Raw genomic sequence first — 25,644 nt, 5'->3', positions numbered from 1 at the left:
CAAACATGATTAACTTTAATATTAGCTTAAACTAACTTGATTTTTAAGGAATTTTAAAAAATGTCTATTTCTAATTCACATCGATGTAACCACAGTAACGAGGTCTGCCCTTTTAAATGACAGCCTGTAAACAAACATGGCCGCTCGGAGCTCCACAAATCGAAGGAAAGAAGTTCACTTTTTGTCGGTACACTTTGGGACTGCACAACCACTCAAAGTGTTAAATATTGGGAGCTGAAACGAATAAATCTATCGGTGCGGCGTTTTTGGGCGATAATGAATTGTCGCAACAACCAACGTTTTACGGCAGTGGAGTTTCAGTTTGATTGGACGCTTTGTGCCGTAAACCGTGTCGGTTAAAGAACACATGGGACGGAGCTGAGGTAGCATGTACATCTGAAATGTGAGTTAACCGCTCGAAAAAATCACGTTTACGTCGTTATGTTATAACAAAATGCTATTTTTATTTGCGCAATAGCAGTTGCTAACTTGTGTTATATATGTTATTAGCTAAGTAGCTTGGGTAAAAGCACCAGAAGCGCTTTATGGATCGAAAACACATTTCGACTGATGGAAAAGCGGTTTGTTAATATTAAAATTTAAGCAGAGTTTCGTCATTAACCGGTTCTAGATTAACGCCTTAATTTACAAAGTGAGGAATCAAATAGTTGGCAGAGCCAGTAAGTGTATCACAGGGAAAGCTCCCATCTGAAAGTCTTCTAAAATCTACATGAATCTACTTCTGGTGTCCTAAATGTGAGACTTGGAGAAGGTTTTGAAAAAACTGTGTTCTTGTCTCAGAAGCTCGGCTTTCTGTTTATTTTTATTCTAAAGCTAAAAGCCCAGGTCAATGTTTCTAAAGCTAAAATTGGACCACCCAGTTGCAATCACAGAACCAGTCTTCGTGATTCCAGTTCGTACAGTCTGTTGGTATCACCAGCTGTAGTGCTGCTTCTCCTGTAGATCACAGCAAAGTACACCGTACTTGCAGTAACTGATGGATAGAAAATCTCATCATCACTTTGCAGCACACAGCGAAGGATTGTGGTGCCTGCTAAGCCTCTTGTTGTATACAGCCCGAGTGTGACAGCATGAGCGGTCACTCACGGGTTTGATGAGTATGAAAGAGATATTGATCATATGCTACACTCTCCATAACCAACAAATTTCAACCCAAATAACCGCTTGTGGAAGATTGGCGTTCCATCCTTTCCTTCTTTCTTTCTTTCTTTCTTACTTTAATTTGTCACCTGTGTGTATGTGACATGTTAATCTTCCTACTCTTGTCTCACTTTCTCTCTCAGACAGACATTAGGATGGAAACTCAATCAAAAAAAACTTTTTCTCCTAAAAATGGGAAGAAGTTCATGCAGAAAGGAAAAGGTAAAGCATCTTTTACAACAACGCTTCCAAGCTTCATCACATCAAATGAGTTTTGTGATTGCTGTGTCTCATTTTGCCCAGATTCCACAGGGACCAAATTTGGTGGAAAACCGGGCAGCAAAAAGACCTTCAAACAGTACAACAACGCAGAGAGGAAGAGCCGACCGGGGAAGGGCCGGGATGGCGGCAAGAAACAAACAAAGTTTTCTTTCTCTAAAGGAGGGAAGAGGAAACTGACAGATGCTAAAGATGAAGGAGGAGAGGGTGAAGGTGAGGAAGTATCTGCTCTTTCCAGACCAAATCTGACACTGCCTGTAAACATTGGAGTTGGTTGTATATCATGGGCTGAACATAATTAACACACATACATTCTGCACATATACACCACATGTTATCAGCGCACTGCTTGTTAGTTTTAGAGTAAAAATAAATAAATACATGAGACAGACTCTCTGTGCTACAGCGTGGACAGTCAGACTGCTGAAATGACACATTCTGCTCTAAATCACTGATTCTGTGTTTGGCTTCTCCTGAGAGCCTTTCTGTTAGAGGACAGTCTTCAAAAGCAAAAGTTGTATTTCCTCTTTTATGTGAGATCAGGTCCTGGGGCTAAGAAGGTGAAGAAGGGTGGGTTTAAACCAAATGAGAAGCTCACAAAGGAGGAGCTGAAGAAGAACAGGCAACAGAGAAAGAAGGACCTGAAGAGGAGTCGACAGGAAGCTGAGAGGAAGGACATGTATGAGATCATCAATCAGTCCAAACATATGTGGGGAGACCTCAGGAGGTACATGTCCACACACACACACACTCACAGGGTCGGAGACAAGGCCGTCGTTTGTGTTGCTGCGGTCGGTTCAGTATTGGATGTTTGTGTTAACAGGAAGAACTGCGAGAAAGACTTGAAGAAGAAACTGCTGAGAGAGCTTCGTGATCTGATCCATGGAAAAGTCAAACAGGTTCGTCTGTTTGTTAGAAACTGCACATTTGGATTTTCTTTATTTTTAAACCTGTTTAATTTTTCTTTAAAATGAACCCATCCTCAAATGACCATATTATGAACATTCACTCTTGTTGACGTCATACAGAGCCAAGAGTGGGGAAAAAACCTCCTGAAACCTAAGCATTTGGCTCACAGGGATTACGTGTACATACACTAGCCTAATCATATATGACGGAAAATAAGAACAAACAGGATAGGCTTCCAATAAGATGTACCTTTTTAAAATGTAGTTGTCTTAGGATTGTTCATCATGTCTGCAATTGACTCAGAAAGAAAAGAGGCTTAAAAGTGGACACATGGATCATAAAACATCATAAAAACAGAGGAAAACAAGCAGTTTCTTGCATTTTGTTTTAATTTTATGGAATAATTTGGATTGTTATGTGACCGTGCTTTCCTTCCTCCAGATGGCGTTTGCTCACGACGCCGTGCGAGTGCTGCAGTGCTACATTCAGTTCAGCAACCACGAGCAGAGGCAGGAAGTGTTTGAGGAGCTCAAAGGTGAGCATCATAGTTTCATCTACTGTCTTTGGAAGTGTTACAGTGTGCGTGTGAGTTTCCCCAAACTCTGAGCTTTTTCATCACCAGTTAATTCAGAGGTGACGTCTAGAAAATAACCCAAATACAGACAGAAAACTCAGAATGGGCTGTGGGCATTTAGCAGTTCTGGATTTTAATGTGACAGTGGATAGTTTTCCCTTTATTTTTTATTTTTTGTTTGTTTTAACTTTTTATTCTTGCACAGAAGAAGTTTTAGAAATGGCAAAGAGTCTTTTAGCAAGAAAGGGAAATCACAAATTGACCACACATGGTGCTTTAACCAGCCAGAATCTGAGAAAACCCTGGCGTGCATGAGTAATGTACGTTCATTTTTATGCTGGCATAAAAATTCAGCACACAGTCCAAAGACATATATTTAGCAGGGTTAGGTTAATTGCTGTTTCTAAATTGGCCATAGGTGTGAATGAGAGTGTGAATGGTTGTCTGTCTTTCTCTGTTAGCCCTGTGACAGACTGGTGAGCTGTCCAGGGTGTACCCATGCCTCTGGTGCCCGGGACAGGCTCCAGCCCTCCTGCAGCCCTGATAAGGATAAGCGGAAAAGGATGGATGAATGGGAAAAATGTCTTATATGTTTGAGTAAATGGGACTACAGACCAGCATTGATGACCAACTGATTAAAAATATTAGAATTCTAGTGAGGTTCCTTTGGACCTTTTCAAAACGCATGCAGGAACGGCCCTGATAACTTTGCTGGTGACGAATGATTTTTGGGTCCAGTGGGTTTTCACTGCTACTTCCCTCCAGAAAATTTATATTTTTGTCATTTTATCAAAACCAACAGAAATCTATCAGCGCCAAAGTCATATTTGTTGGTACTGAAACTAGCTTCTGCCGCTTTTTTCAAAACACCTCATCCACGGATTATGAATAGGCAGCACATTTTCCCTTTTACATCAAAATTCAATAAGTAAGATGTGAGTAGATATAAAAAGATCCGGTTATACGTCTGTGTCCTTGTTTTCTTTTAACAGATGACATCCTGAGTTTGAGCAAGTCACAGTACGGCAGACATGTGGTGAAAAAGCTGCTGATGTACGGGTGAGTCAGCTTAGAGGGTTTTTTCCCCTTTCTGCAGATGCCTCTTGAAACAGGTGTTTCTATTATTTTGTCCAACCAGTTTAAATGAATTCAGCTAAATGTGACAGAATAAACTGCAATGAAGTTCTGCAGTAGATAAGTGTAATCTTAGGTGTATTTATTATTTATGTATTTACTTTCTCCACAGGAACAAAGAGCTGGTGGCAGCAGTGATTAACAGGTTTAAAGGTCACGTGCGACAGATGCTCCGGCACGCCGCTGCCTCGTCCATCATCGAGTATGCGTACAATGACAAAGCGGTGCTCGCACAGAGGCTCATCCTCACAGATGAGCTATACGGCAACACCTACACTGTCTGCAAGGTAAACACACACACAGAGGCTTAAAACTATTGTTTTGTATCAGCGCCACCAGAGGGCAGACAAACAGGCCGACCACTATTGTGATTATTATTTTTGAGAGGTGTGTTTATTAATTGGTGTTGTGTGTCTCTTTGTCCGTGTCCAGTCATACGAGTTCAACACCCTTGAGAAAGTTGTAAGGACGAACCCGGACAAGCTGAACAACATCATGGACGAGATGAAGCAGATTCTCACACCCATGGCCCAGAAGTAAGACCAGGAAAAGAATCACCTGCAAAGTTTGATTATGAAGTCCTTTACAAATGTTTTCTGACAGAGTGTGGTTAAAGCTTTCAGTTTTGTTATACTAATGAATAAAGCAATTCACATTAAGTTGAGGTAAAATGGCAAAAGATTCAATAAAAACATTGTTTAAAATGTTTTTCCTAAAGATGAGAACAAATCTAAGCTGATGTGGAAACTTTGATTTGGTTTGAGACGCATTTATGGTCAGAATTTAATTCTTTTAGATAAATTAGATCCTAAAAGAAAGTTAAAGTTATAAAATTTCATTACTGAACTTAAAAGTTACAAATAAAACCTTGAAGTCTATTTGTCCACGTATATTTGAGGTTTTGTAAGTGAGTGAGAGAGATGTTACATGCTGTTTTAGACATTTGTATGCACACAAAGGTTTTTGAAAGTCAGAATTATCGAATTGGTGAGCTGAACTTATTCAGGTTTGGATGTACGCATTTGTAAAATAGTTTTAGGTCAGATTTGGTATTTCTGTTTTGTATTTGTGGATTTAAACACGCACGTGTGAGTCCTCAAAAGTTACACACAAATCATTGTACACATTTGTTAAACTTAATTTATACTTGCAGATCATATTGTACGCACTGAGACACATTTCTCTCCATATTTCGGAGTCCTGTCCATCTTTGGGTTCGTATACCTATGCGAGAAGGTTTTCTCAAACATGAACTACATGAAGTCCAAACGGTGCTCTTTCCTGACTGATGCCACTGCAGTACTGCATTAATATTACAGCCCTGATATGGAGAAGCTCTGCAATGATGTTCAGAAACAGAAATCACATTAAAAGAGCATTTAATATGCTGTTATTTTTCAATAAATATCTCTATATTTTTGACCCTGAGTTGATATAGTTTTACGTTCAGGGCTGGACCCCAGACACAGACACACGGCTCTGTTTCTCCTAGTATTCAGCCTGAGGGGCTAAAATGTCTCTTTGGTGCCCTGATTCAGACCTAAGTTACTGTCATTCTTTTCACTCAAAGTCTGCACGTTGTGCATATGGGTGGAAGAAGGAGGTGATTTTATGTGTTTGAATCATAGGCCCCAGTTTTGACAAATGAAGCACTGGTTTAGTTCTAGGGTGAAAGTGGCCTACATCAGTTGGCACCACTGTGGATTTTCTACCATTAGAAGTTAAAGGTTTAACCTCTTTTGAAATGCCACAAATATTCTGTCCAAACTTTTTAATCTTCAGACCAAAGCTCACAGAAGCTATCAGATGGATTTTTAGATATTTTTGTATTTCAGGGAACAAGTGATCAAACACTCTCTAGTCCACAAAGTCTTCCTGGATTTCTTCCAGTGTGCTCCTGAGAAACAGAGAACGGTGAGCCTCTTTTTAAAGTTTTCATGTATTAAAGAACAGAAGCTGAATATCACTGCTTCATTGGAACTAAAAATGGAATAATAATTGTTTCTCCTTGCTCTGTTTGTTGTGATTCGAGCAGGAGATGATAGAGTCCATCAGACAGTCTGTCGTCTACATGGCCCACACTCACGACGGAGCCCGAGTGGCGATGAACTGCTTGTGGCACGGCACAGCCAAGGTGCGCACACGCTCAAATGCAACAACTGCACGTGCACATGCAGGACTTCTGTTGTTACAGACAGTTGAGAAGCAGCCTTCACTCTTTTCTTTTTTCCTCCATGGGAGTCATTTAAAAAACTCTGCTCGAAAACAAAACTTATGGGCTCAAAGTACACGAAGAAGAGAGCCTGATCAGATTTTGTTTGCGTAAAGTCTCTTGTACCCAGTTTAAAATCGGTGGCATAAATGACCTCAAGTCATCACCTGTGTTTATTTATCAGTTCATTAAGGTTAGCAGGAGGACACACAAACCCAGGCTTTTACCTGTACTAGTAAGCCAGTACAGGTAAAAGGGTTGCAGGTCCATCCACTGTGACCCCTTGGGAAATAAAGGTTAGGCTGAAAGTTTTTTTTTTTTTTTATTATTACCTATTACCTATCAGAATTGTTCCATGTACCACAAGCCCCAGGGTAAACTGATATTGTGGTGATCAAAGAGGTTTTCTTCTGCGGTGTAAAAGCAAAGCTGTCAGTTCAGTGGTGCATCTACACTCTTACCCTCTAGTTCTGGGTAGCAACCAAAAGATGAGGGGAAATGAGTTTCCTCTATAAGATGCAAGATGGCCTGTTCTTCATTAGAATAGGGGTGAGCTCAGAGTAGAGCTGCTGCTTTATTCTTTGAAAGAAGCTAGTTGAGGTGGTTCATGCATCTGATTAGGATTCCTGATGGACATCAAGTGGCAGAAGATGGATGATCATAATTATTTCCTAACGTGCCAGCCGCACATTAAAGCTTCTTCAGTTCCCTATAATCTTTAGATTGGCACCATCCAAACTTCATATATATTTAACTAATGTTGATGACTGGCAGGAAATGGAAGCGTCTGCTTCACAAAGTCATTGTTTTATTTTTTGTTTCAGGACCGAAAAGTCATCATAAAAACTATGAAGACCTACATGGTGAAATTTGCCATGGTGAGTTCATTTAATCACGTGTTGATTGATTAAACCAAAACCTACGTTTATATGTTAACAATTCATGCAAAGTGTCTGCAGGTCAATTAAAGTAAGTTATAATCAGTTTGGATGTTTTTAGTGTAAAATAACTTTATGGTTGTATGTTTGCCAAAAAATAATCACTGTCAGTGTGTATTTCTGTACTTTGTATTCTCACCTCCACTTCTACCTCTCATTAGTCTTATTTTTCTTGTGGATTTCTGTCAGTGTTTCAGAAGTTTTGTGATGAAATTCTCTGTTCTTGATGTATCTTCTAAAACATCTCAGACAACTTGTTATGTGCACAATTGTTCAAAATTAGAAAATAGCAGCTGATTATTAGATCTCTTTAAAGATACATTGTTCAGAAATTAAAATTCCTCAGAGTGAGTAAGAGTGAGGACTGATATATGTATGTATCCACAGGGGGAGTTTGCTCACCTGGTTCTTTTGGCCATGTTCGACTGTGTGGACGACACCAAGCTGGTCAAACAGGCCGTGCTCTCGGTAAGTCAAATGCAAAATACTTCATTGGTATGCAGACTCAAATGGTTTTGGAGCCCAGCAGGAATCTGCAAACTGACTAGAGAGTGTAGAGAAAAATGACTGTGAGTGGCCTGAGCCAAAGTGCAAATCTGTCTGAACAGGAACAGGGCAGACACACACTGCCACAGCAAAAGAAACCTTAGCTTCAGACTTGGATGGTTCCTGGACTCATATGCTCCTGACTGGGAGGGGAAAGAATGCAAAGCATGACATGTTTAAGAAGTATCCCCATTAAAAACTCATTTGTGTCCCACCTTTCCAGGAGATCCTAGAATCTCTGGATGAGGTCGTAGGTAACAAGTACGGTAAAAAGGTCCTGGTGTACCTGCTGAGCCCCAGAGACCCGGCTCACCTGGTGCCGGAGATCATCAAGGTGTTGGAGCAGGGAGACGGAAACACACACAGGTAACAGCAATATGGACGGTTTTGTTTAATCCAAGAAAGTAAAAATAAATAGTAATGCTGACATATAAAAGTCTGAGATGGAGTGAAGGTCACATGTTTCTGCTCTGTTCAGTAAAAAGGACACAGCAACTCGGAGGAAGGAGCTGCTGGAAGTTGTCTCCCCACCGCTGCTGGAGTACCTGTGTAACAACGCAGCTGCCATGGCGATGGACAAGGCAACCAGCGTCACCATCAGCGACATCTTGGCGTCGGCCTGTGGGGACCTGCGGCCCGCCATGACGGCTGTGGCTCAGCTGGCCAATCAGGAGTTGGTACCAGGAGGGATTAAAGGCGAGGTGTGTGTCAGCAGTTAGAAACAGAGCACAAAAGTGTCAACATTTAAACAACAAATATGAATATGAAAGGATTTTTTTTTTTACTTGGATATTCACTAAAAGAAGCTTTGATGGTGACTTTATGTTTGATGCGCTGTGCTCTTTGTGCCCTCTGTAGCTTCACATGGCAGAGCATCCAGCAGGACACCTGGTGCTGAAGTGGCTCATAGAGCAGGACGTCACGCTGGCAGAGGCCGGCAAGGAAGGTAAGGACACTCTGACACACACACAGTAAACTGGTTTTAATGAGAATGTTGTTGAATTCAAGGTCATTTCTGACAGTGTGCTGAGCATTTAAAAAACCTGTTTAAGTGGGTTTCTTAGATTAGCTTGAGTCGTTTTCACACAAACTCCAGATATTTGCAGGGGAATCAGGCTGGGTTTAGATGTGTTCACAATGCTGGGAACACTGTGTTTTTTAGACAAGCAGGCAGGACACATGACACCTGCTTGGAAGCAGCAGCTATAAATAAATAAATAAAATTTGTCAACAGCCTAGCTGCAGCATTTTGCACAACCTGTAGACGATCCAGAGAACCTTTGCTTAGACACATAAAGAGAGTTACAATAGTCCAAGCGTGAGGAAATAAATGCATGTATAGCAATCTCCAGTTCAGGGTGAGATAAAATAGGGCTTAACTTAGCCACATTTCTTAAATGATAAAAACAAGATCGAACCAGAGATTTCACATGCCCATCCAATGTGAGAGTCGAGTCAAAAGTTACACCTAAATTCCTGATAGAGGATTTGACATACACTGAAAGAGGACCAAGGGCTTTCACTGTCTGGGATAAAAATCTGTCAGGAGCGCATACCAGGACTTCAGTTTTCCCCTCGTTGAGTTGGAGGAAATTTGCAGCCATCCAATGTTTGATGGAATCTAAGCAGTCATTCAGAAGCTGAAGCTTAGATAAATCCTGGGGCTTAAAAGAGATGTACAACTGAATATCATCAGCATAACAGTGATAAGAAATGTCCTCAAAAGAACCCATTATATGCTGGAGGGGGAGAAAATATATTAAGAACAATAAAGGCCCCAAGACCGAACCCTGAGGGACACCACAAGTAAGGGAGGTAGAAGATGACCTAAAATCGGAGACCACCACAGAAAAAGATCGGTGATGTAGATATGAGGAGAACCACTCGAAAGCAGTACCCGATACACCAACCCAATGTTTAAGCCTTTCAAGGAGGCTGCGGTGGTCAGCAGTGTCAAAAGCTGATGTTAGGTTCAACATAAGTAGGACTGAGCATTTTCCTGCATCATTACTCATCAGAATGTCACTTGAGACCCTAAGAAGGGCTGTTTCTGTGGCGTGAGCTCTGCGAAAGCCAGACTGAAACTTATCGCAAATGCTATGTTTGTCCAGAGCTGCTATAAGTTGCTTAGCCACAACCTTTTCTAGAAGCTTAGCAATTAACGGTAATTTAGAGATAGGTCTGTAGCTGCTCCAAAGAGAGGGAGTCTAGCTGAGGTTTTTTTAAAAGTGGGAGAATAGCAGCATTTTTAAGATAAACCGGAACTATACCAGATGCCATTGAAGAGTTGATTAGAGTGAGCACAGATGGACCAATAACCTGGAAGACATTTTTCAATAATGATGCAGGAACAATGTCAAGTGGACAAGAGGATGCTTTCACTGAATTCGCTAGTTTTACCACCTCAGGTAGTGAAACGGGAGAGAAAGTATCCAAAATGGCGTGCTGAGATGGGGTTGAGATCGACATAACAGGTGCTGAATGAGAAAAATTCATTCTTACGTTCTTCATCTTTGCAAGCAGAAAAGAAAGAAAACTGTCACAGTCGTCCTCATTGGATGAAATAGGGGCTGCAGGAAGAGCAGGAGTAACAATGTCACTAATTGTGTTGAATAGCACCTTAGGATTACCTCTGCTCTTTGTAACTAAGTGTGAGAAATAGGCAGCCCTCGCATCTCTGATAGCATTATTAAAAGAAGCTAAATGGTCCTTTAGGTAGAGGAGATGAACATTTAGATGGGTTTTCCTCCACCTGCGCTCCGCTTTACGACAATCACGTTTTAGACCGCAAATACTGTCATTTAGCCAAGGAGGAGATTTGCAAGCAGAAACTCTCGTTTTAATCGGACAAATTTCATCTAAAATAGAAAGGCAATAATTATTCAAAAGATTGGTTGAATAATCAACATCATTATGAGGAGATAGTAGGTTAAAAGCATCCGCAAATTTCTCAGCTGTGGAGGAGTCTAAGATACGAGAGCTAAGTATCCGTTGAACAGGGGACAAAAGCTCATTAAAAGACAAGTTAAAAACAATAACATGGTAATCACCAGGGTTTTAATAGTTTTGCAATTTTCATTAGTTTTTATTTTTATTTAGTTTTGACTTCAGATTTTCAATTTTATATCAGTTTTAATTAGTTTTTACCAATTGTTTGCTAGTTTAGTTTAGTTTTTATTTTTTTGAAAATCCTTAGTTTCAGTTTAGTTTTGATTGTGTTTGCAATAATTAAGTGTAACAAAATCCCAGTTTCATCATATCAGTCATTCTGTTCATCCTTGGGTATGTTGCTATTCCGGCTACCATACTGCACCCTGGACAGGTCGCTTGTCTGTCGCAGGGCTAACACGCAGAGACAGACAACTCACATTCCCACCTATGGGTTCTTTAAATAAATAAATAAAGGCAGATGAACAACCATTGATACCAGGCAACTATAAAATGTATATCTTGGCCCCAATGAGACTATTAACTCTCGCAGCACCGGGTGTTCGTAATTTTGGTTCAAGTGAATTGATAAACTTTTTGAAGGCAATTGACTCACACAGTTATGTAGATATCCCCGTACTGTTGTCTCGGGATGCATCACGCTGCCTTGCCTGGGGTTAGCTTCTGTTTTCTGGGGATGAGGGTTGAGTGTGCTCCCTTACCTTCTCAAGGTAAGCTAGGTTAGCCTTCTTGTGTGAGCTTTTCAAGTGCACTTTAAGGTTTGTGGGATTTTTTTCCCTTTAGAAATGTCCCTCATAATTTGTCTCTTTCCACTACAAGACACTTGCTTTATCCAAAACACAGTCATATTCAAAGTAATCCCAAATTGGACTCTGCTCCCGACTTTTCCTGACATGATTCTGCGCGTGGACGGAGCAGCAACACAGACAACTCGACTAACGTACTTGCCACCTGCTGGCATAATTAGACAGCAAGAAAAAAATCTGGAAACTAAACTTCATTTTCACCCTTGACTATTGTATGACACGCACACATCAATGAAAACTAAACACATTTTTGCTATAAATTCAGTTAATTTTAGTTAGTTTTGTGAACACTCATTATAGTTTTAGTTAGTTTTCCTTTTTTTGTTTTCCTTTTTATTTCCGTTAACGAAAATGTTTTTTCACTTCTAGTTTTCGTTATTTAGTTAGTTTTCATTAACGATAATAACCTTGGTAATCACAAATAAAAATGTCCTCAGAGCAAATAATATCAATAGTTATACCCAAAGTAAAAACGAGGTCCAGTGTCCAGCTGTCACACTTTTAGCATACCGCCAGGTTAAAGACCAGCTAATGATTCAACTGAGCTGGACATTGTGTTCTCATTGGCAACTCTCTAGAGCAATGTCTCCAAATGTTAATGGCCACATGTGTGAAAACAGCTTAGTGCCTGTCCCCTCTAACCCGATTGAGGATTTAGTCAGTTATAGCTATGGATCAAAAGAGAGAAGTGAACTTTTTAAAAACATGAGTACGCTAGAAGCAGACAGCTGGTATTCAGTGGACTAAAAGCCAAACACACAGCTTTGGAGTGTGTCTCTGCTGAACAACAGAACCACAAACCACCACAAACTGCAATACTCCTACATACCTGCAGGAAAATCATTTCACATCAGAGCTAGAAAGTGGAAACTATATATCTTCTTATCTCTTATCTCTGTATCTTGTTAATCTCTGCCTGTCTGTTTTACCCTCTCAGAGCGATTTGGGAGGATCCTCGTGGACACAGTAGGAACAGATAAGATGAAGAGCTGGGCCAAAGTCAACAGAGGAGCCATGGTGCTCTGCAGGTCGGTGAACAAACACATTTCTATCACTTCAGAGGATGTTTCTTGAGGGTTGTATAACAACTGAAGTTCAGCTCAGATAGTCTTTTTATTAACTGGCTGGACAAAAACTCAAACCCCAGTCAGGGATGAAGGGTATCATGATGTCAAATGTCACATGACTCTTCTTTAGCACAAAATAACCTCTGAGTGCCGCCTACTTCTATCCTAGATATTATCAGATGATGATGATAAAATGGTGATTAAAAATCTATCAAGAGCATAAGAATCTAACCGTAAGAGCAGATAATCGATACTGATTTTAAAACATGGCACTTCCAGCTGATTTTAAACTGAAGATAACCATGTGTTTGTTCTAAGGACCAACAGGGGGTGACTCCGGTATCAGAAAGAAACAGTTTACCCTCTTTTTTTGTAAATTAAAGTTTTTTTGGGGGGGTTTCTTTGCAGTTTGCTGAACAGCTGTGACAAGTCTGTGGCTGCGGAGGTGAAGGCGGCGCTGGAGTCCATCAGGTCGGAGCTTAGCAGCATCAGCAACAACAAAGGCGTGGAAATCCTGCTGGAGAATCTGAACAAGTAGACCTTTTTCTTCCAAACAAACTGCTGATGTTTAACCCATCGCTGCCTCTGTGGCACCAACACCTGCATGACTGTGAGCGAAGCAGCAAATGGGAACATTTTTCAGGAAGTGGATACAACCTGACACACTGCTGTGTAATTACAGTGGATGGGAATTTTTTTGGAATCTGGGAAATTAGGAAAAGTGTTTGGAAAAATGGTCACCGCTACAAGAAAACAGATTACAAACATGGAAGGACAGCACACACAAATTCTCAGATAATCAGTTTCGAGTCCATTACTGTCTTTGAAACTCAGCACTTCATAATTTACATTAAACAAATCTGGACAAAGTGATGGGTTTCATGGACAGAAGCTAAAATGTTTAGATACAGAGCTGATTAGTGAATGGGAAACAGCCTCTGTCTGCGATTGATGAGCTTAGCATGACTGAATGAATCATGACGAGATCTTCAAGAAATGAACAGAGGTCTCTTATACTTACTGTAATTATAAGAAAAAATCCTGCTTTTTTTATGCTTGGGGTCTTCTCCAGTTGACTTGATTTTAAAATCTATGTTCAGGCCAACACTCGTCATTAAAAGCACAGAAAAGGTGTGACAAGTAAAACCATGTGCATAACATGACAAAGCCCAAAGTTTTTTGGTAATTTGTGTGAACTAGGATTCATCTGGTCAGCCTTCAGATTTGTAAGATTTTATGTTGTAAGCATAAGCTACAAAGTTACTGTGTTTGCAAAATAAAGACTATTGTGACAATTATAATATGAATTATTTTTTTTAAAATAAGATATTTATTTGTGTGAGCAAGCAAGTAATCAACAAGCATAGTCAAAGTAGACTTTAAAATGTTGGTTTATTTCAGTGAGCAGAAGAACCTGTCACATTTCTGCCATAGATATTGTTCCAATGGTTGGTGCTCATGGTAAATGGACTGGTAATACCTGTAAGATAAATAACTTTGAACTCTGAATCATGCAAAGCCACTCCTATAGAGCCTAAGAATAAAAATATTTAGGGGGAAATGAACATAATCTTTGACAATGTCATGCATGTAATTTGACTACATCACTTTTTTAAAATGTTGCTTTCCTGTGAAAGAACCTGGCTCAATTCTTCTTTTTGCCATTTGAAGCAAGAAATTGCTTCAAAAATCTGATATTTTATAAAAGAAGGTTGCCGGCTCCAGAGATACAGTGATTCATATTTTGAGGATAGAAATTTCTGTACACAAACTGTTGAAGACAAGATGATGAGAAACCATTTCATTCTTACAGAGACTCATGCGGCAGATAAACAGGTCTCTCAGGCACTGTCCAGATGTTGGATGATTCAATGTTATCGGGTCCCATGTCGGGGATGGAGGCTTTAACAGCTTCACCACAGACAGGTTTGGAATAAATAAACCCCTTTAATTCAGAGGACATTTTTTTTGACTTTGAGAATTGGAATTGCAATTTAAAAAAACAACCTTGTACAACAATAATAAGCAAAAGTGACACTACATATAAATTTGGCCACAGCCCCCCTTCAAGGTTATCTCCTTTTGCACCACTGAACTGTTTCCAGTGCTGCTTTCAGTTTGGGTCACTCTAGAAATCCTGTCCTGATCATTTTAAATCCCTTCTGTGTAAAACTAACCGTTGACTTTTGTGCCAAGGATCATTGCTTGTGAGAGTTGAGACCTGGGATACTTCAGGTCAGGAATGTGAGCAGGAGCAATTGTGGGAGTGTTCATGAACAGAGGCAGATATGCATCTACAAAAGGTATTTAAACCTTGGTTGAAAATAAATTTGGGGGCTCGTCCAGGATCGGTACTTCTGGCCTATGACCTGAATTTTTGTTGCTACCCAGCTCACAAAGCTAAAACATAACATTGAGACTGACATTGGGTCATTTAGAAATCCATCCATCCATCCATCCATTCGCTTCCGCTTATCCTTTTCAGGGTCGCGGGGGGCGCTGGAGCCTATCCCAGCTGTCATAGGGCGAGAGGCGGGGTACACCCTGGACAGGTCGCCAGTCTGTCGCAGGGCCAACACACAGGGACAGACAACCATTCGCACTCACATTCACTCGCACATTCACACCTAGTGGCAATTTGGATTTTCCAATTAACCTATCCCCACAAGCTGCATGTCTTTGGACGGTGGGAGGAAGCCAGAGTACCCGGAGAGAACCCACGCAAACACGGGGAGAACATGCAACTCCACACAGAAAGACCCCGGCCTGATGGTGGAATTGAACTCAGGACCTTCTTGCTGTGCAGCAACAGTGCTAACCACCGTGCCACCGTGCTGCCCACTCATTTAGAAATGTGAGTTTTTATTCAATTTCTAAATAATCTAAGTTTACACACAGAAAAAGAAATTTAACCACTGTAGCCAGGAGAGCATGACCTAGCAAGAAGAAGTGGTGGCGCATTAAACACCAACTAAGTCAGTTTATCAGGTCCATGGTTATCTGTTAAGGTCATACACCCCCACAGGTTTGCACTGCAAAGCCAATAGGAGTTGCAGGGAGCACAACAGAGCAAGAGTATCCCGGTCATTAAGTCTGACGTCACTAGCCATTTCTGGGCCTAAACTCCGCTGCAGGTCCATATATCAAACGATCACTATGGCATTACTGAGAGTTGAAAAACTGTCTAAAGTCTTTCATCTTTAATAAAATGATCAGCGTTCTGCTCTACCAGGTGTAACAATTGAGTTTAACATCCAGGCATACATGAAAACGGAATTTATGACATTTAACGGAGTTAGAAGTTAGCAGGAAGTTAGCTCGCTAGCTTCTATCTAAATACAATATAGCATGTCCTGACTGTGGGGTTTTGGAAACAAATTAAAACGTACAGCTCTGTTATCACTTCCAACATAAATGAAGACAGAAAACTATACAGCAGTGACGTTTTTGGGTTACTGAAGTTTGGCTATAGCTGGTATATAATGATGTGCTACATGACCGCTAGCGACACAGCTATGTTAGCATAATATAAACAAGCTAAGTTTTTTTCCACTTGATAAAAGTTAACGTGAGTGTCCTCGGTGGTCAGGAACAAATGTAATCACATGGCAGGATGCTGTAAAAGGACCAAACTTCAGCAGGAGAACAACTGAGATAATCCATCCACAATACGAGGTTAGTCATTCATATACTGCTGCATGGGCTGGGCTGTAGTTACATCCTAAGGTTCTAAAAACTGTGCTTAAATAAATGATTAGCGCTAATAAAAGCCAAGGGAGGTCAACAGTGATCACTGACAGTTTTAGGAGCTTTTTGAGATTAAATAGAAGAAAATACAAAACATTAAACATGTTAACAACACAAAAGCCATATGAAACGCAGACTACTTTAGGCCCGGAAGTAGGATTCGTCACGTCATCACTTAACGACCTGATGGTAACCAAATTTGAACCACCTGTGTTTTTTTGGGTTTTTTTAATGGGCGGGATTACATCATGTATAATGGGAGGATGGATGAAAGTATGCATAAATAAACAGGTTTGCCAATTCTGTGGCCAGAAAGTCCTCAAGTTTGACTTTAAATGGCTTCTGGAAGTTGTTTCACTGAAATGTCTCTTGCCACATTAGTTTCCACTTCCACCAGTGCTGGCATCTGAACAGTCAAATAGTTCTATTATGAACAATAATATTGCTCTGAACATTGTGAGAACAATTTGTAAAAATAACTGAATAACCTGAAAAAAGAGGTAGAATGACAAGTACAATTCCTGGCTTCTATTTACCTGTACACCCCCTAACTGATATCAGAAAAGTGTTGTTGGTGGAGGAAGTTTCCAGCAGCATCTCACCATCCGGCAGTTCATCCAGATAGAGTCTAGCTTATATGGAAATTTCAGGTACTGTCTGCAGTATGTGTGATCAGGAACCTACCACACATGTCACAAACACATGTTTGTAATTCTTTTCTTAAAACTTCTACAAGCTACTGTCATCACTTTTGGTGAATGGTGTCATCGCAGAACTCTGAGAACTTCTTTGCTGCCCTCCTGGCAAAGCCCACCTTCCCACGAGCCTTGGTCACAGCAGTGTACTCATGGGCCTTGAGCTTGGTGTAATAATCAGAGAATTTGTTGTAGAGGACGGAGATGGGCATGCCATTGAGAATGATGCCAAAGGAGATGCAGGCGAAGGCAAAGATACGTCCAAGGTTGGTCTCTGGGTACATGTCGCCATAGCCCACTGTGGAAATACTCACCTGAGGGGTGAAAGAAACAATAACTAAAGATGCAAAGGTAGACACAGAGATTGAATGATCTTAGGTAGGATTTACTGAAACATATCTTTCTTTTTTGTCCCACCACACAAACACTTACTTGTATACATTGTTATGTGTTATGTAAAACACTGGTTCTAAAATGAAGTGTAAGATCTTCATTTCGTGTACGTTGAATCAGTCGATATGAGTTAAAAGTCATAAATAGGGGTTTCATGTCCAGAAACACAGACATTAACAGATGCCAAGAGGCAACAGTACATTTACTGGTACACCTTGCTTGTCTTAATTGGCAAAGATTCAACAAGTTGCTGGAAACATTCCTCAGAGATTTTGGTCCATATTAACATGATAGCATTAGATTTGTTGGACTTACATTCCTGATGCAACTCTCCTGTTCCACCACTTATTTGCATTAATGAGCAGTTGAGCAAGTGTACTTAACAAAAATTGTTGGTGTAATTGTGTATCGACTCACAGCAGCCCACCACCATGCGTGTGGCATGGAGGTGAAGTTGGTGTTGTAGCTATCGTGCTCCACTGTGTACACCATGGCTGAAAACATGAAGATTCCCATGCCAATAAAGAGCAGCAAACATCCCACCTGGAGAGATATTTTAGAGCAATTTCAGCATTTAGTTAAACACTTTCTTCATATTTCTCTCAACCTGCAGATAAACCCTGACCTGCTGGTAGCACTGTCTTAGCGTGAAGCCAAAGGCTCTGAGGCCTGTTGAGTGACGAGCCAACTTCAAGATCCTGAAGATTCTCATCAGACGCATTATCCTCAGAACCTGCCCAACCTACAGAGAGGGGAAAAAACACTACTAAACATGGATAAGACCACCATATTTAAAGTTTAACAACAACAACTCTCCCGTCTTTTCTTTACCTTCCCGACACGTGCTACTGTCTCAATGTCTCCAGAGTGCACATGGATGTCCTTGTCTTCAAAGCATTCCAAGATCATCTGCAAGTAGTGTGGCAGGATAGCGATCAGATCAACTGTGTTCAGCATGCTGCGTCCAAAACATTTCAGGTCAGGGGTGGAGATCAGGCGCAGCAGGTACTCCAGGGTGAAAAAGGTGATGCATAACGTCTCGACGTACTCGCCGTAGAACCTGCCGCTGGACTCACCTGATGGTGTCTAGAACAGAGAATATAAAGATAAAGATACAGCTTCTGTTCTGAAACAATAAAGGATCAGTCATGGTTTTAGTGTTATAGACACCTTGTACTGCATCTCCTCCACGGTGTTGAGGGTCATGGCGACCAGCGACACCAGCACAAACATGGAGGATGCGACTGCCACAAGCTTGGCTGTGATCGAGGAGAATGGCATCTCCATTAGGTTCCAGATTTTCCTCCGGGTCTGCCCAAAGGCCATGCCGTTAAATAACACCTCATTCTCCTCGGTTTCTACCTGCAGGATGGAAATGCATGAGCAACAGGATACAAACAGCATTTTTTGTTTGTTTTTTAGAGGGGAGTCAAACTTGATGCTCACTAGAAACAACCAGAAAAATAGGCAGTATAAAAACATCTTATTTTTCATTGAGGATAAAACTAGACGAATGAAATGTCAGGACAAGTCACAAAGATGAAACGCGCTTGAATTAAAGTAAAAAACGGGCACAGCAAACTATAATGGAAACATCTGTATAAATCTGTGCCAAGGAAAAGCTTATTCTCTTCTCCCCATCTGTCAAGACAGCAGAGCAGAGCGCTGATTTATAATGTAGGTCAAACAGACTCAGAGTCAGCCAGCAGATTACTGCTAAATCAGAGTTAAAAAAATAACTGCTGCAGCAGTAGGTGATGAACCCGTGACATTTTATTTTGCAGCACTGTTAAACATATGGAGTCGAACCGGTGGTAAAATAAATAAAGTCACTGATTACAAACTGCCTCCCGTGTCCTGTGGATTATCCACTTCTTACGGAGAAGGGTCTAAGTTTTCTAGGCTGTGAGGGCTGCAAATAAAAATCCATGGCCACGTATGTGTGTGTGTGTTACATTTGAAGACGGAAATCCCAAAAGGGTCACAAGATAAACATGAGGGATCCTGACATGAGATCTTGCACTTATTTTTCAGAACTTTTATAAAACGCAGCACATAAAAGATATGTTTCCTATTTGGTCCTCTAACATTTAGCATCCATGAAAAAAGCCCCACCCACCTGTAATTCAAAATATTTATTTATGAGGGTCAGCCAATTACAAGAAAACTGGTTTAAAGAAAAGAGACAGGGAGCTATAAAGGTTGTTTCAGACAGATGGTGAACTGAGCGCCTGTACTATGGTGTGGTGTAAGATAAATACTGTGAATCATGCAAAGGTTTTTTAAGTCTGTTCAACTGAGGTGAACTTGAGCACAATAATGTAAATGTTTATTTATTACACACAATTTAAGTAAAAATGCACAAAAAGTGTGACATTACTCACCAGATCGCCCATCTCTGTAATCAGCTGCTTCTGTATTTTCAGCTGCTCGTTCAGCTCGTCCTGCCTCTCTTCAAAGGAGATGCGGCAGCAGCGCTGGCTGTTTTTGATTCTGACCCCCCAGTAGTTTATCTCCTCCAGGAAGTTTCGGGGACACAGCTCGTCTTTAATCCACAACACTCCAGTTCTGACAGAGAGGAAAGAGACAGGAAAACAGCATCCATGATCATTCCGAGATATCACAAAGGAGTGTCCCTGTGTTGACTTATAACCTCACGTCGTTTTATGTCACCTGTAGAAATTAAAGATGTTGTGGAAAATTGTTGGGTCGCGGTCAAAGAAGAACTCGTTGCGCTGGACGACGTAGTCATCACAGAGGTCCAGCTTCCTGCTATGGTCTGTGTATGTGGCCAAGCGACCGATCCGAGTCTTCGGATACCTGGCGGCTAACCTGTAAGGTAGGTGATACACCTGAGAAATAAAAAGAATTAATCTCTTCTCTTTAGCATAGACATTTGAAAAAACATGGAAAACAATTTCATTACAATTACAAAATGCTAATATCACAAAAAACATGCAATGTACAAAACCAGTTTAAAAAAATCCAGTTTTTATTCATTGCTCACAACTAGTGCAATTGTAAAACTTATAGTAGCTTTGTTTGGTGGCCTGTAGGTGGCGATATTTGCAGCTCTTCAACTTTCCAACCAAATTTTCTCTAGTGAACACTTACAGGGAGTCCCATCCCCACAGACGCCGTTGTTCTAGTCAATAAAAATCCTAGTATTTTATTTGTCTGATGCTCTACTGTGTGCTGTAATCTGCTGATAACACAGCACTCCACTGGTGGCCCAAAGACTAAGGATGAGACTTCAAAATGCAGATTTGAAAACCAGTGGATGATATCATGGGGGCTACATCCATCTTTTATATACAGTCTTTGGTTTTAACACTCTCTGATGACTGCGAGCTTTGGGTAGTTACTGGAAAAAGTCAGAGTGAACTCAGAGGAGACCTCCTGAATCTGTAAGTTTCTATGGGATTGGATCAGAACCACTGATTCCACGGGGTCAGCAGTAACATCTGAGCAAGACGGCTGTGACAGATATGCAGCTCACAGTCTGATAATGACGTATGAGTGCCACCTCTGCTGCTTGTTAATAAGTGTCAGGTTCAGTCCTTCTAACAGTAAAATAAAAATATTAGCAGTTATGCAAAAGTTTAGTGGAGTTACCGTTCCTCCAACATTGATGTTGAGAATGAAGTGTTTGGTTGGAGAATTCAGCAGGCGGGAGGGAGACACTGGCAATCGATCCTCCACCTCCTCGTTTTCATACTCGGCATAAATATCGTAGATGTCTCTGCCAAGATCCTTCAAAATATAACAAAACACAAAATGAACAGAAAAACTGAAAAATATCAGCTTAGATATGATCGTAGTAAAATAGTAGATTTGTTTTTGCTCAGAGTTTGCTTTGAGTACTTCAGCAAATTTAAATAGAAGATTCTGAACTGGCCGTGGATTTGAGGAAAACAGTGCAGATGGAATACTAAGTCCAATTCCACTTCCTGCTTGGCATCCTTGCCAAAGATTTCACTGAAGAGCTCCACATCTGTATATTTAAGTTCCAGTTTTACTTTAATGTTGCTGTTGATTTGTTGCTTATAGTAGCCTGTACTATTTTTATTCATTACCGTTCTGCTGTGAGACGACAAGTTCCCCTGTGGCATCAATAAAGTACCCATTTACCTCTCCATATCTATCCATCCATGCATCCTACTTGATCTTATATTTGAGAGTCTTAGCTTGAGCACTAGAATGTGGTTCAATGGTGAAAAAACACAACGGCCGTAAAACCATGGAAGCTGTCTCAGCCTCACTGAACTTGATGAATCTGAACAAAAAATAACCAAAATCCAAAGGTATAGCTCAAATGTGTTTTTTAAAAATAGCTCCATCAAATCAAACAAATCCCAAATGGACCGAGTGACTGACCTGCATGGAGTTCCATGGTTTAATGAAGGCGCTGATCAGGTCCAGATGTTCCACCGTTTCTTTGACCTCTTGAGTCCGGCTGCCGGGCTTGTAGCTGGAGAATAAACTCCTGCTTCGAGCTCTGAGGTGGTTAAACATGATCGCTGCTTTAAGTGTTAAGTGTAAACTGCACAGAGACACGTCGCATTCACAGACACATTCAGTAATAAAGAAATCATACTGTTCACACACATGCACGCAGCTGACAGAGAGATATCACACGCAGAGTGATGAGGGAAGTGATTCTCCATGCCTAATGCTGCTGACTGAGATGATCCGGGTGCTTAAAGTTTTAAATACTATTATCCTCTGTCCATCTCCTGATCTCTCAAGCTCTCCCTCTCCTCCCACTTTCACATAAGTTTACAAATCTGGTAAATTAGGGTCATAAATGTGATCATTTTAATACTATTCTAAGATGTCAGTCCAGTCCACTGCTTTGTACAAGACAGTATTTGTTTACAACCGCTAGTTTTGTTCAATACCCAAAGAAAACTCTTAATTTAAAAAAGCATCTGAAACGTAATGATACTGAGCAGCTATAAAATGCAGTTCTGACATTCATTGCCAACGGATAGCATAAGAAAAAATTAGAGTAACAATTTCTTTGTAGGTGACTGTAGGTGTCAAAATCTCTGTACCCTAGAGAACACATGCAGATCTAAAGTTCTGTCATTGTTATACTTCACTACACATGGACATTGATCTGGTCTGTAAAGTAGCTGAGGGGATTGTTGATCAGTTTCATCTGCTTTGGTGTACATTTTAGTACAATGACACTACTGTTAGCGATACCTGGACCTTACAGTGTTTCCAGAGGGAGCCCAATTCCTCCAGGCTGGCACATCAATACATGCCATTGCCAGAAGGTTTGCCGTTTCCTCCAGCACAGTCTCATAACCATGGAGGAGATTCCAGGTAATAGGCAGCAGAGCTGGGCAGGCCTGCAGAAGGTACTTAACCCATTAGCAGGACCAGTATCTGCTCCTTTGTGCAAGGAGCACAGTTGCATAATGACCTCCAGCAGGCCACTGGTGTGAACATCTGACCAAGCAATCAGAACATCATCCTCTAGTAACATCCTCTAGTAAGCTCTGTGCTCACTACACCGTGGAGTCCGACTTACATTTGCCATAGAAGACCAGAACTGTTAGATCTGCCACTAGTGGGACGATGAAGGAAAACCACTGACTGGCCCCAAACTCCCCTGTGTTAAATCCAATAGAACACCTCGGGGACATTATGTTTCAGTCTAAATCTGGGAGATGATCCCCTTAGACTTCATTCACTGTGTCATTAGGAGATTTCTCCAACATTGACAGGCACACATACAAGCACATGGTGGGACAAAGAGTACCAATGCTGCCAGGCTGCACCTCCATTCATCCCTGGTCCTGACCTGGGATTTTTTTTTCTCCCCACTCAGATCTGATTTTTTGTGTTCTTAAAATGTTCCTTTAAGTTTTTTTGAATAGCGTAGTTTATGAAAGAAACTTGTGAGCTACTAACTCGGCACTAGCTTGTCCAAATATGGTAATTTCTGGCTCATCAAAAATTGTCATTATCAATGATTTGACATAATGTTGCAGCATCTATGTCCATCTTTTATGCAGTACATTGTTTCAAGCCTCACTTCACTGAAAAATGTATTTTGAGGCTCGGAGGGGAAGCGTCGCTCCTTTGACTCAACTGACATGAATCGGGCATCTGATCATTTGAGGGTTTCCAGCTTGCAAGAGATCCAGAAGACACTCAAGGATCCTCCACAGTATGGAAAAACTAAATTAACCCCCCTGTTATGTTGGTTTCCAGGAACACCAATTATGCTCCTGGGTTAATTTGACCTGGGGCAAATTTACTCATCCAAAAGTGTCAGAAACACTGGCATTGATTGTTTTACGATTTTCTTTTATAATTGATTTTTTTCCGTTTTCTGTAGTGATGCAGATGACATGTGACATCTCTTCTGTTCTGGGTCAATCTGACCCGCAACATAACAGGAGGGTTAACCTGCTGTCACCTTGAGCCAACGGTGGATGAACAGATGGATTTTATGTAGTAAATAATATCAGTTTTCTAAAAAAACAAACAAACAAAAAACTGGAAAGCAAGGCAGTAGATGCCTTGCTTTCCAGTTTGTTTTTTTTCCCAGCAGTGAATTAAAAGACATTTTTGGTTTTAAGACACAAAGTTTGGATATTTCAGTTGATACGATCTTGGGAAAGTATTTCCCGTTGTTCAGAACGCTCCTTAAATGCATCACAACAAACCTCGATTTTCAAATATCTGATGTAGCCTTCCTTCAGATGCCACAGAGTTTCGCATTTTAAATCTCTGCCTTAATCCAAGTGTGTGCGTTTGATGCATTTCCTGCAATTATAACTCAAGTAGTTAGGTGAAGATTAATCCTTCCTGCAGTTAAACAGGGATAATAAAAAGATGGAGGCGAACTCAGTTTCTCGACCCACTTCCCTTTACATACACGCATCCTCATGTTTGCCCCTGATCTGACTGAGGGCAGATTAAACTGTGCTGGAAGCAGAGGAGGAGAGTTTAAGTCATTACATACAGAGTCAGTCCTGCTTGTGGTGATTGCTTCATGTCATTTGCTGCTAAAGAAAATGATAATTTTAAAGGAAAGCTTTAAGGACATGGCAACTGGTAGTTCAGGGGCTCCCTAATTATTATCTAGGAAAATGAGCATTTATCTGATCCACCTCTAACTCGCTGTGTGCTGCTGAGGACTTGAATAACTGCAGCGGCAAGTCCCTAGACTTAGATGAAAGTTGTTCTGTTACTATTACCTGTTCCTCTCTGTCTAGGAGGGGGGTGCGCACACACATGCATTAACATTTTTAGTTCTCTTGCACCCAAATTTACCCTTATAATTTGCTTTGAGCATGAAAAAACTAGATATTTTTGGAGTTATGCTTTCAGTAAATACATTGCAACTTTAAACAACCCCCCCCAAAAAAGCACTTAATCTCTGCCATATCCATCTGGCCAGTTTAGTCAGAGTTGGTTAATCAGCTGGTTTTGTTTTAATGAAGGTGCACTACAGGGGCAACAATGGGACAACCCCCAAAACAGGAATAGCTTTACAGGTGGAGGCCAATCACATATTTCCCCCTCATCGTGTGTGTGTGTGTGTCTGTGTGTCTGTCTTTTGGAGGGAGTTTTGCATTTAGCTAAGGTCAGTGTCACTACTGGAAGCCTGAGACTTTACATGGACCCTAAAGAGGTTGTGCAAGTAGTCCAATCCTCCAGGATGGCACATCAATGTGTGCCATTGTCAGGTTTGCGCTCCCTCCCCTTACAGATTTAAGGGCATGGAGAAAATTCCAAGGGAGCTGGGCAGAAGCAATGTTTCTGCTCCTTTGTGCATTGAGGAACAGGATGAGCACAGCAAAATGACCTTCAGCTGGGTACTGCAGAGAATGTCTGAACAAACAGACTGACTCCATGAGGGTCGCCTGAGGGCCCAAAATCCTCTAATGGGCCTACTGTTCACTGCCTGGGATTTGCCATAGCATAACTGAATTGGCACACAAAACTGATCTTTTGTGCTTTTCACAGATGTGCTCGTGGCGAACCGGCATTCATGTGAATGACGTCTGGAGAGACCATGGAAACATTGCTTTGCACCACCCGTTTGGTGGGTCTGTGATTGTCTGGAGAGGAATACCTATGCAGGGACGTACATATCTTTACAACACCACAACTGCAATCAAGTATTGGGATGAAATCCTTTGACCCCATCATCCGACCCAATGCTGATGCAGTGGGTCCTAAGCTCCAGGTTCCTGCTGGTGCACAAC

The 25,644-nt window shown here is 41.0% G+C and overlaps 2 protein-coding genes across 5 annotated transcripts; one reads left to right on the top strand and one right to left on the bottom strand.

The window, feature by feature from the left end:
* Positions 1-141: 141 nt before the first annotated feature.
* On the top strand, positions 142-14,564 carry pum3 (pumilio RNA-binding family member 3). 2 transcript variants are annotated; one of them, XM_085166094.1, is made up of 18 exons: positions 142-403; positions 1,309-1,383; positions 1,465-1,653; positions 1,984-2,167; positions 2,264-2,339; positions 2,791-2,884; positions 3,916-3,982; positions 4,170-4,344; positions 4,490-4,593; positions 5,893-5,971; positions 6,093-6,191; positions 7,094-7,147; positions 7,595-7,675; positions 7,977-8,119; positions 8,232-8,454; positions 8,612-8,699; positions 12,446-12,536; positions 12,984-14,564. In XM_085166094.1, the coding sequence occupies exons 2-18, from the start codon at positions 1,317-1,319 to the stop codon at positions 13,111-13,113; spliced, it is 1,944 nt and encodes a 647-aa protein (XP_085022220.1). In that variant the 5' UTR covers positions 142-403; positions 1,309-1,316; the 3' UTR covers positions 13,114-14,564. The 2 variants fall into 2 exon arrangements, with proteins under 2 accessions (XP_085022220.1, XP_085022219.1); XM_085166093.1 differs by having other exon boundaries at positions 1,305-1,383.
* A 12-nt stretch (positions 14,565-14,576) lies between these two features.
* Positions 14,577-22,880, bottom strand: kcnv2a (potassium channel, subfamily V, member 2a). Of its 3 annotated transcripts, none has more exons than XM_085166100.1 (9): positions 21,788-22,880; positions 21,026-21,163; positions 20,084-20,262; positions 19,795-19,978; positions 18,581-18,772; positions 18,242-18,496; positions 18,036-18,152; positions 17,795-17,953; positions 14,577-17,331 (listed from the first exon to the last, which is right to left on the bottom strand). In XM_085166100.1, the coding sequence occupies exons 1-9, from the start codon at positions 21,923-21,925 to the stop codon at positions 17,068-17,070; spliced, it is 1,626 nt and encodes a 541-aa protein (XP_085022226.1). In that variant the 5' UTR covers positions 21,926-22,880; the 3' UTR covers positions 14,577-17,067. The 3 variants fall into 3 exon arrangements, with proteins under 3 accessions (XP_085022226.1, XP_085022224.1, XP_085022225.1); XM_085166098.1 differs by having other exon boundaries at positions 17,828-17,953; positions 21,788-22,407; XM_085166099.1 differs by lacking the exon at positions 21,788-22,880 and having other exon boundaries at positions 17,828-17,953; positions 20,084-20,242; positions 21,026-21,152.
* Between the last annotated feature and the right edge of the window lie 2,764 nt (positions 22,881-25,644).

Source organism: Neolamprologus multifasciatus, chromosome 7 (genome assembly GCF_963576455.1).
Source record: "Neolamprologus multifasciatus chromosome 7, fNeoMul1.2, whole genome shotgun sequence".
NCBI classification, from domain to species: Eukaryota; Metazoa; Chordata; class Actinopteri; order Cichliformes; family Cichlidae; genus Neolamprologus; species Neolamprologus multifasciatus.
Note: the sequence above shows the minus strand (reverse complement) of the source record. Positions and strands in the feature narration are given on the sequence as shown.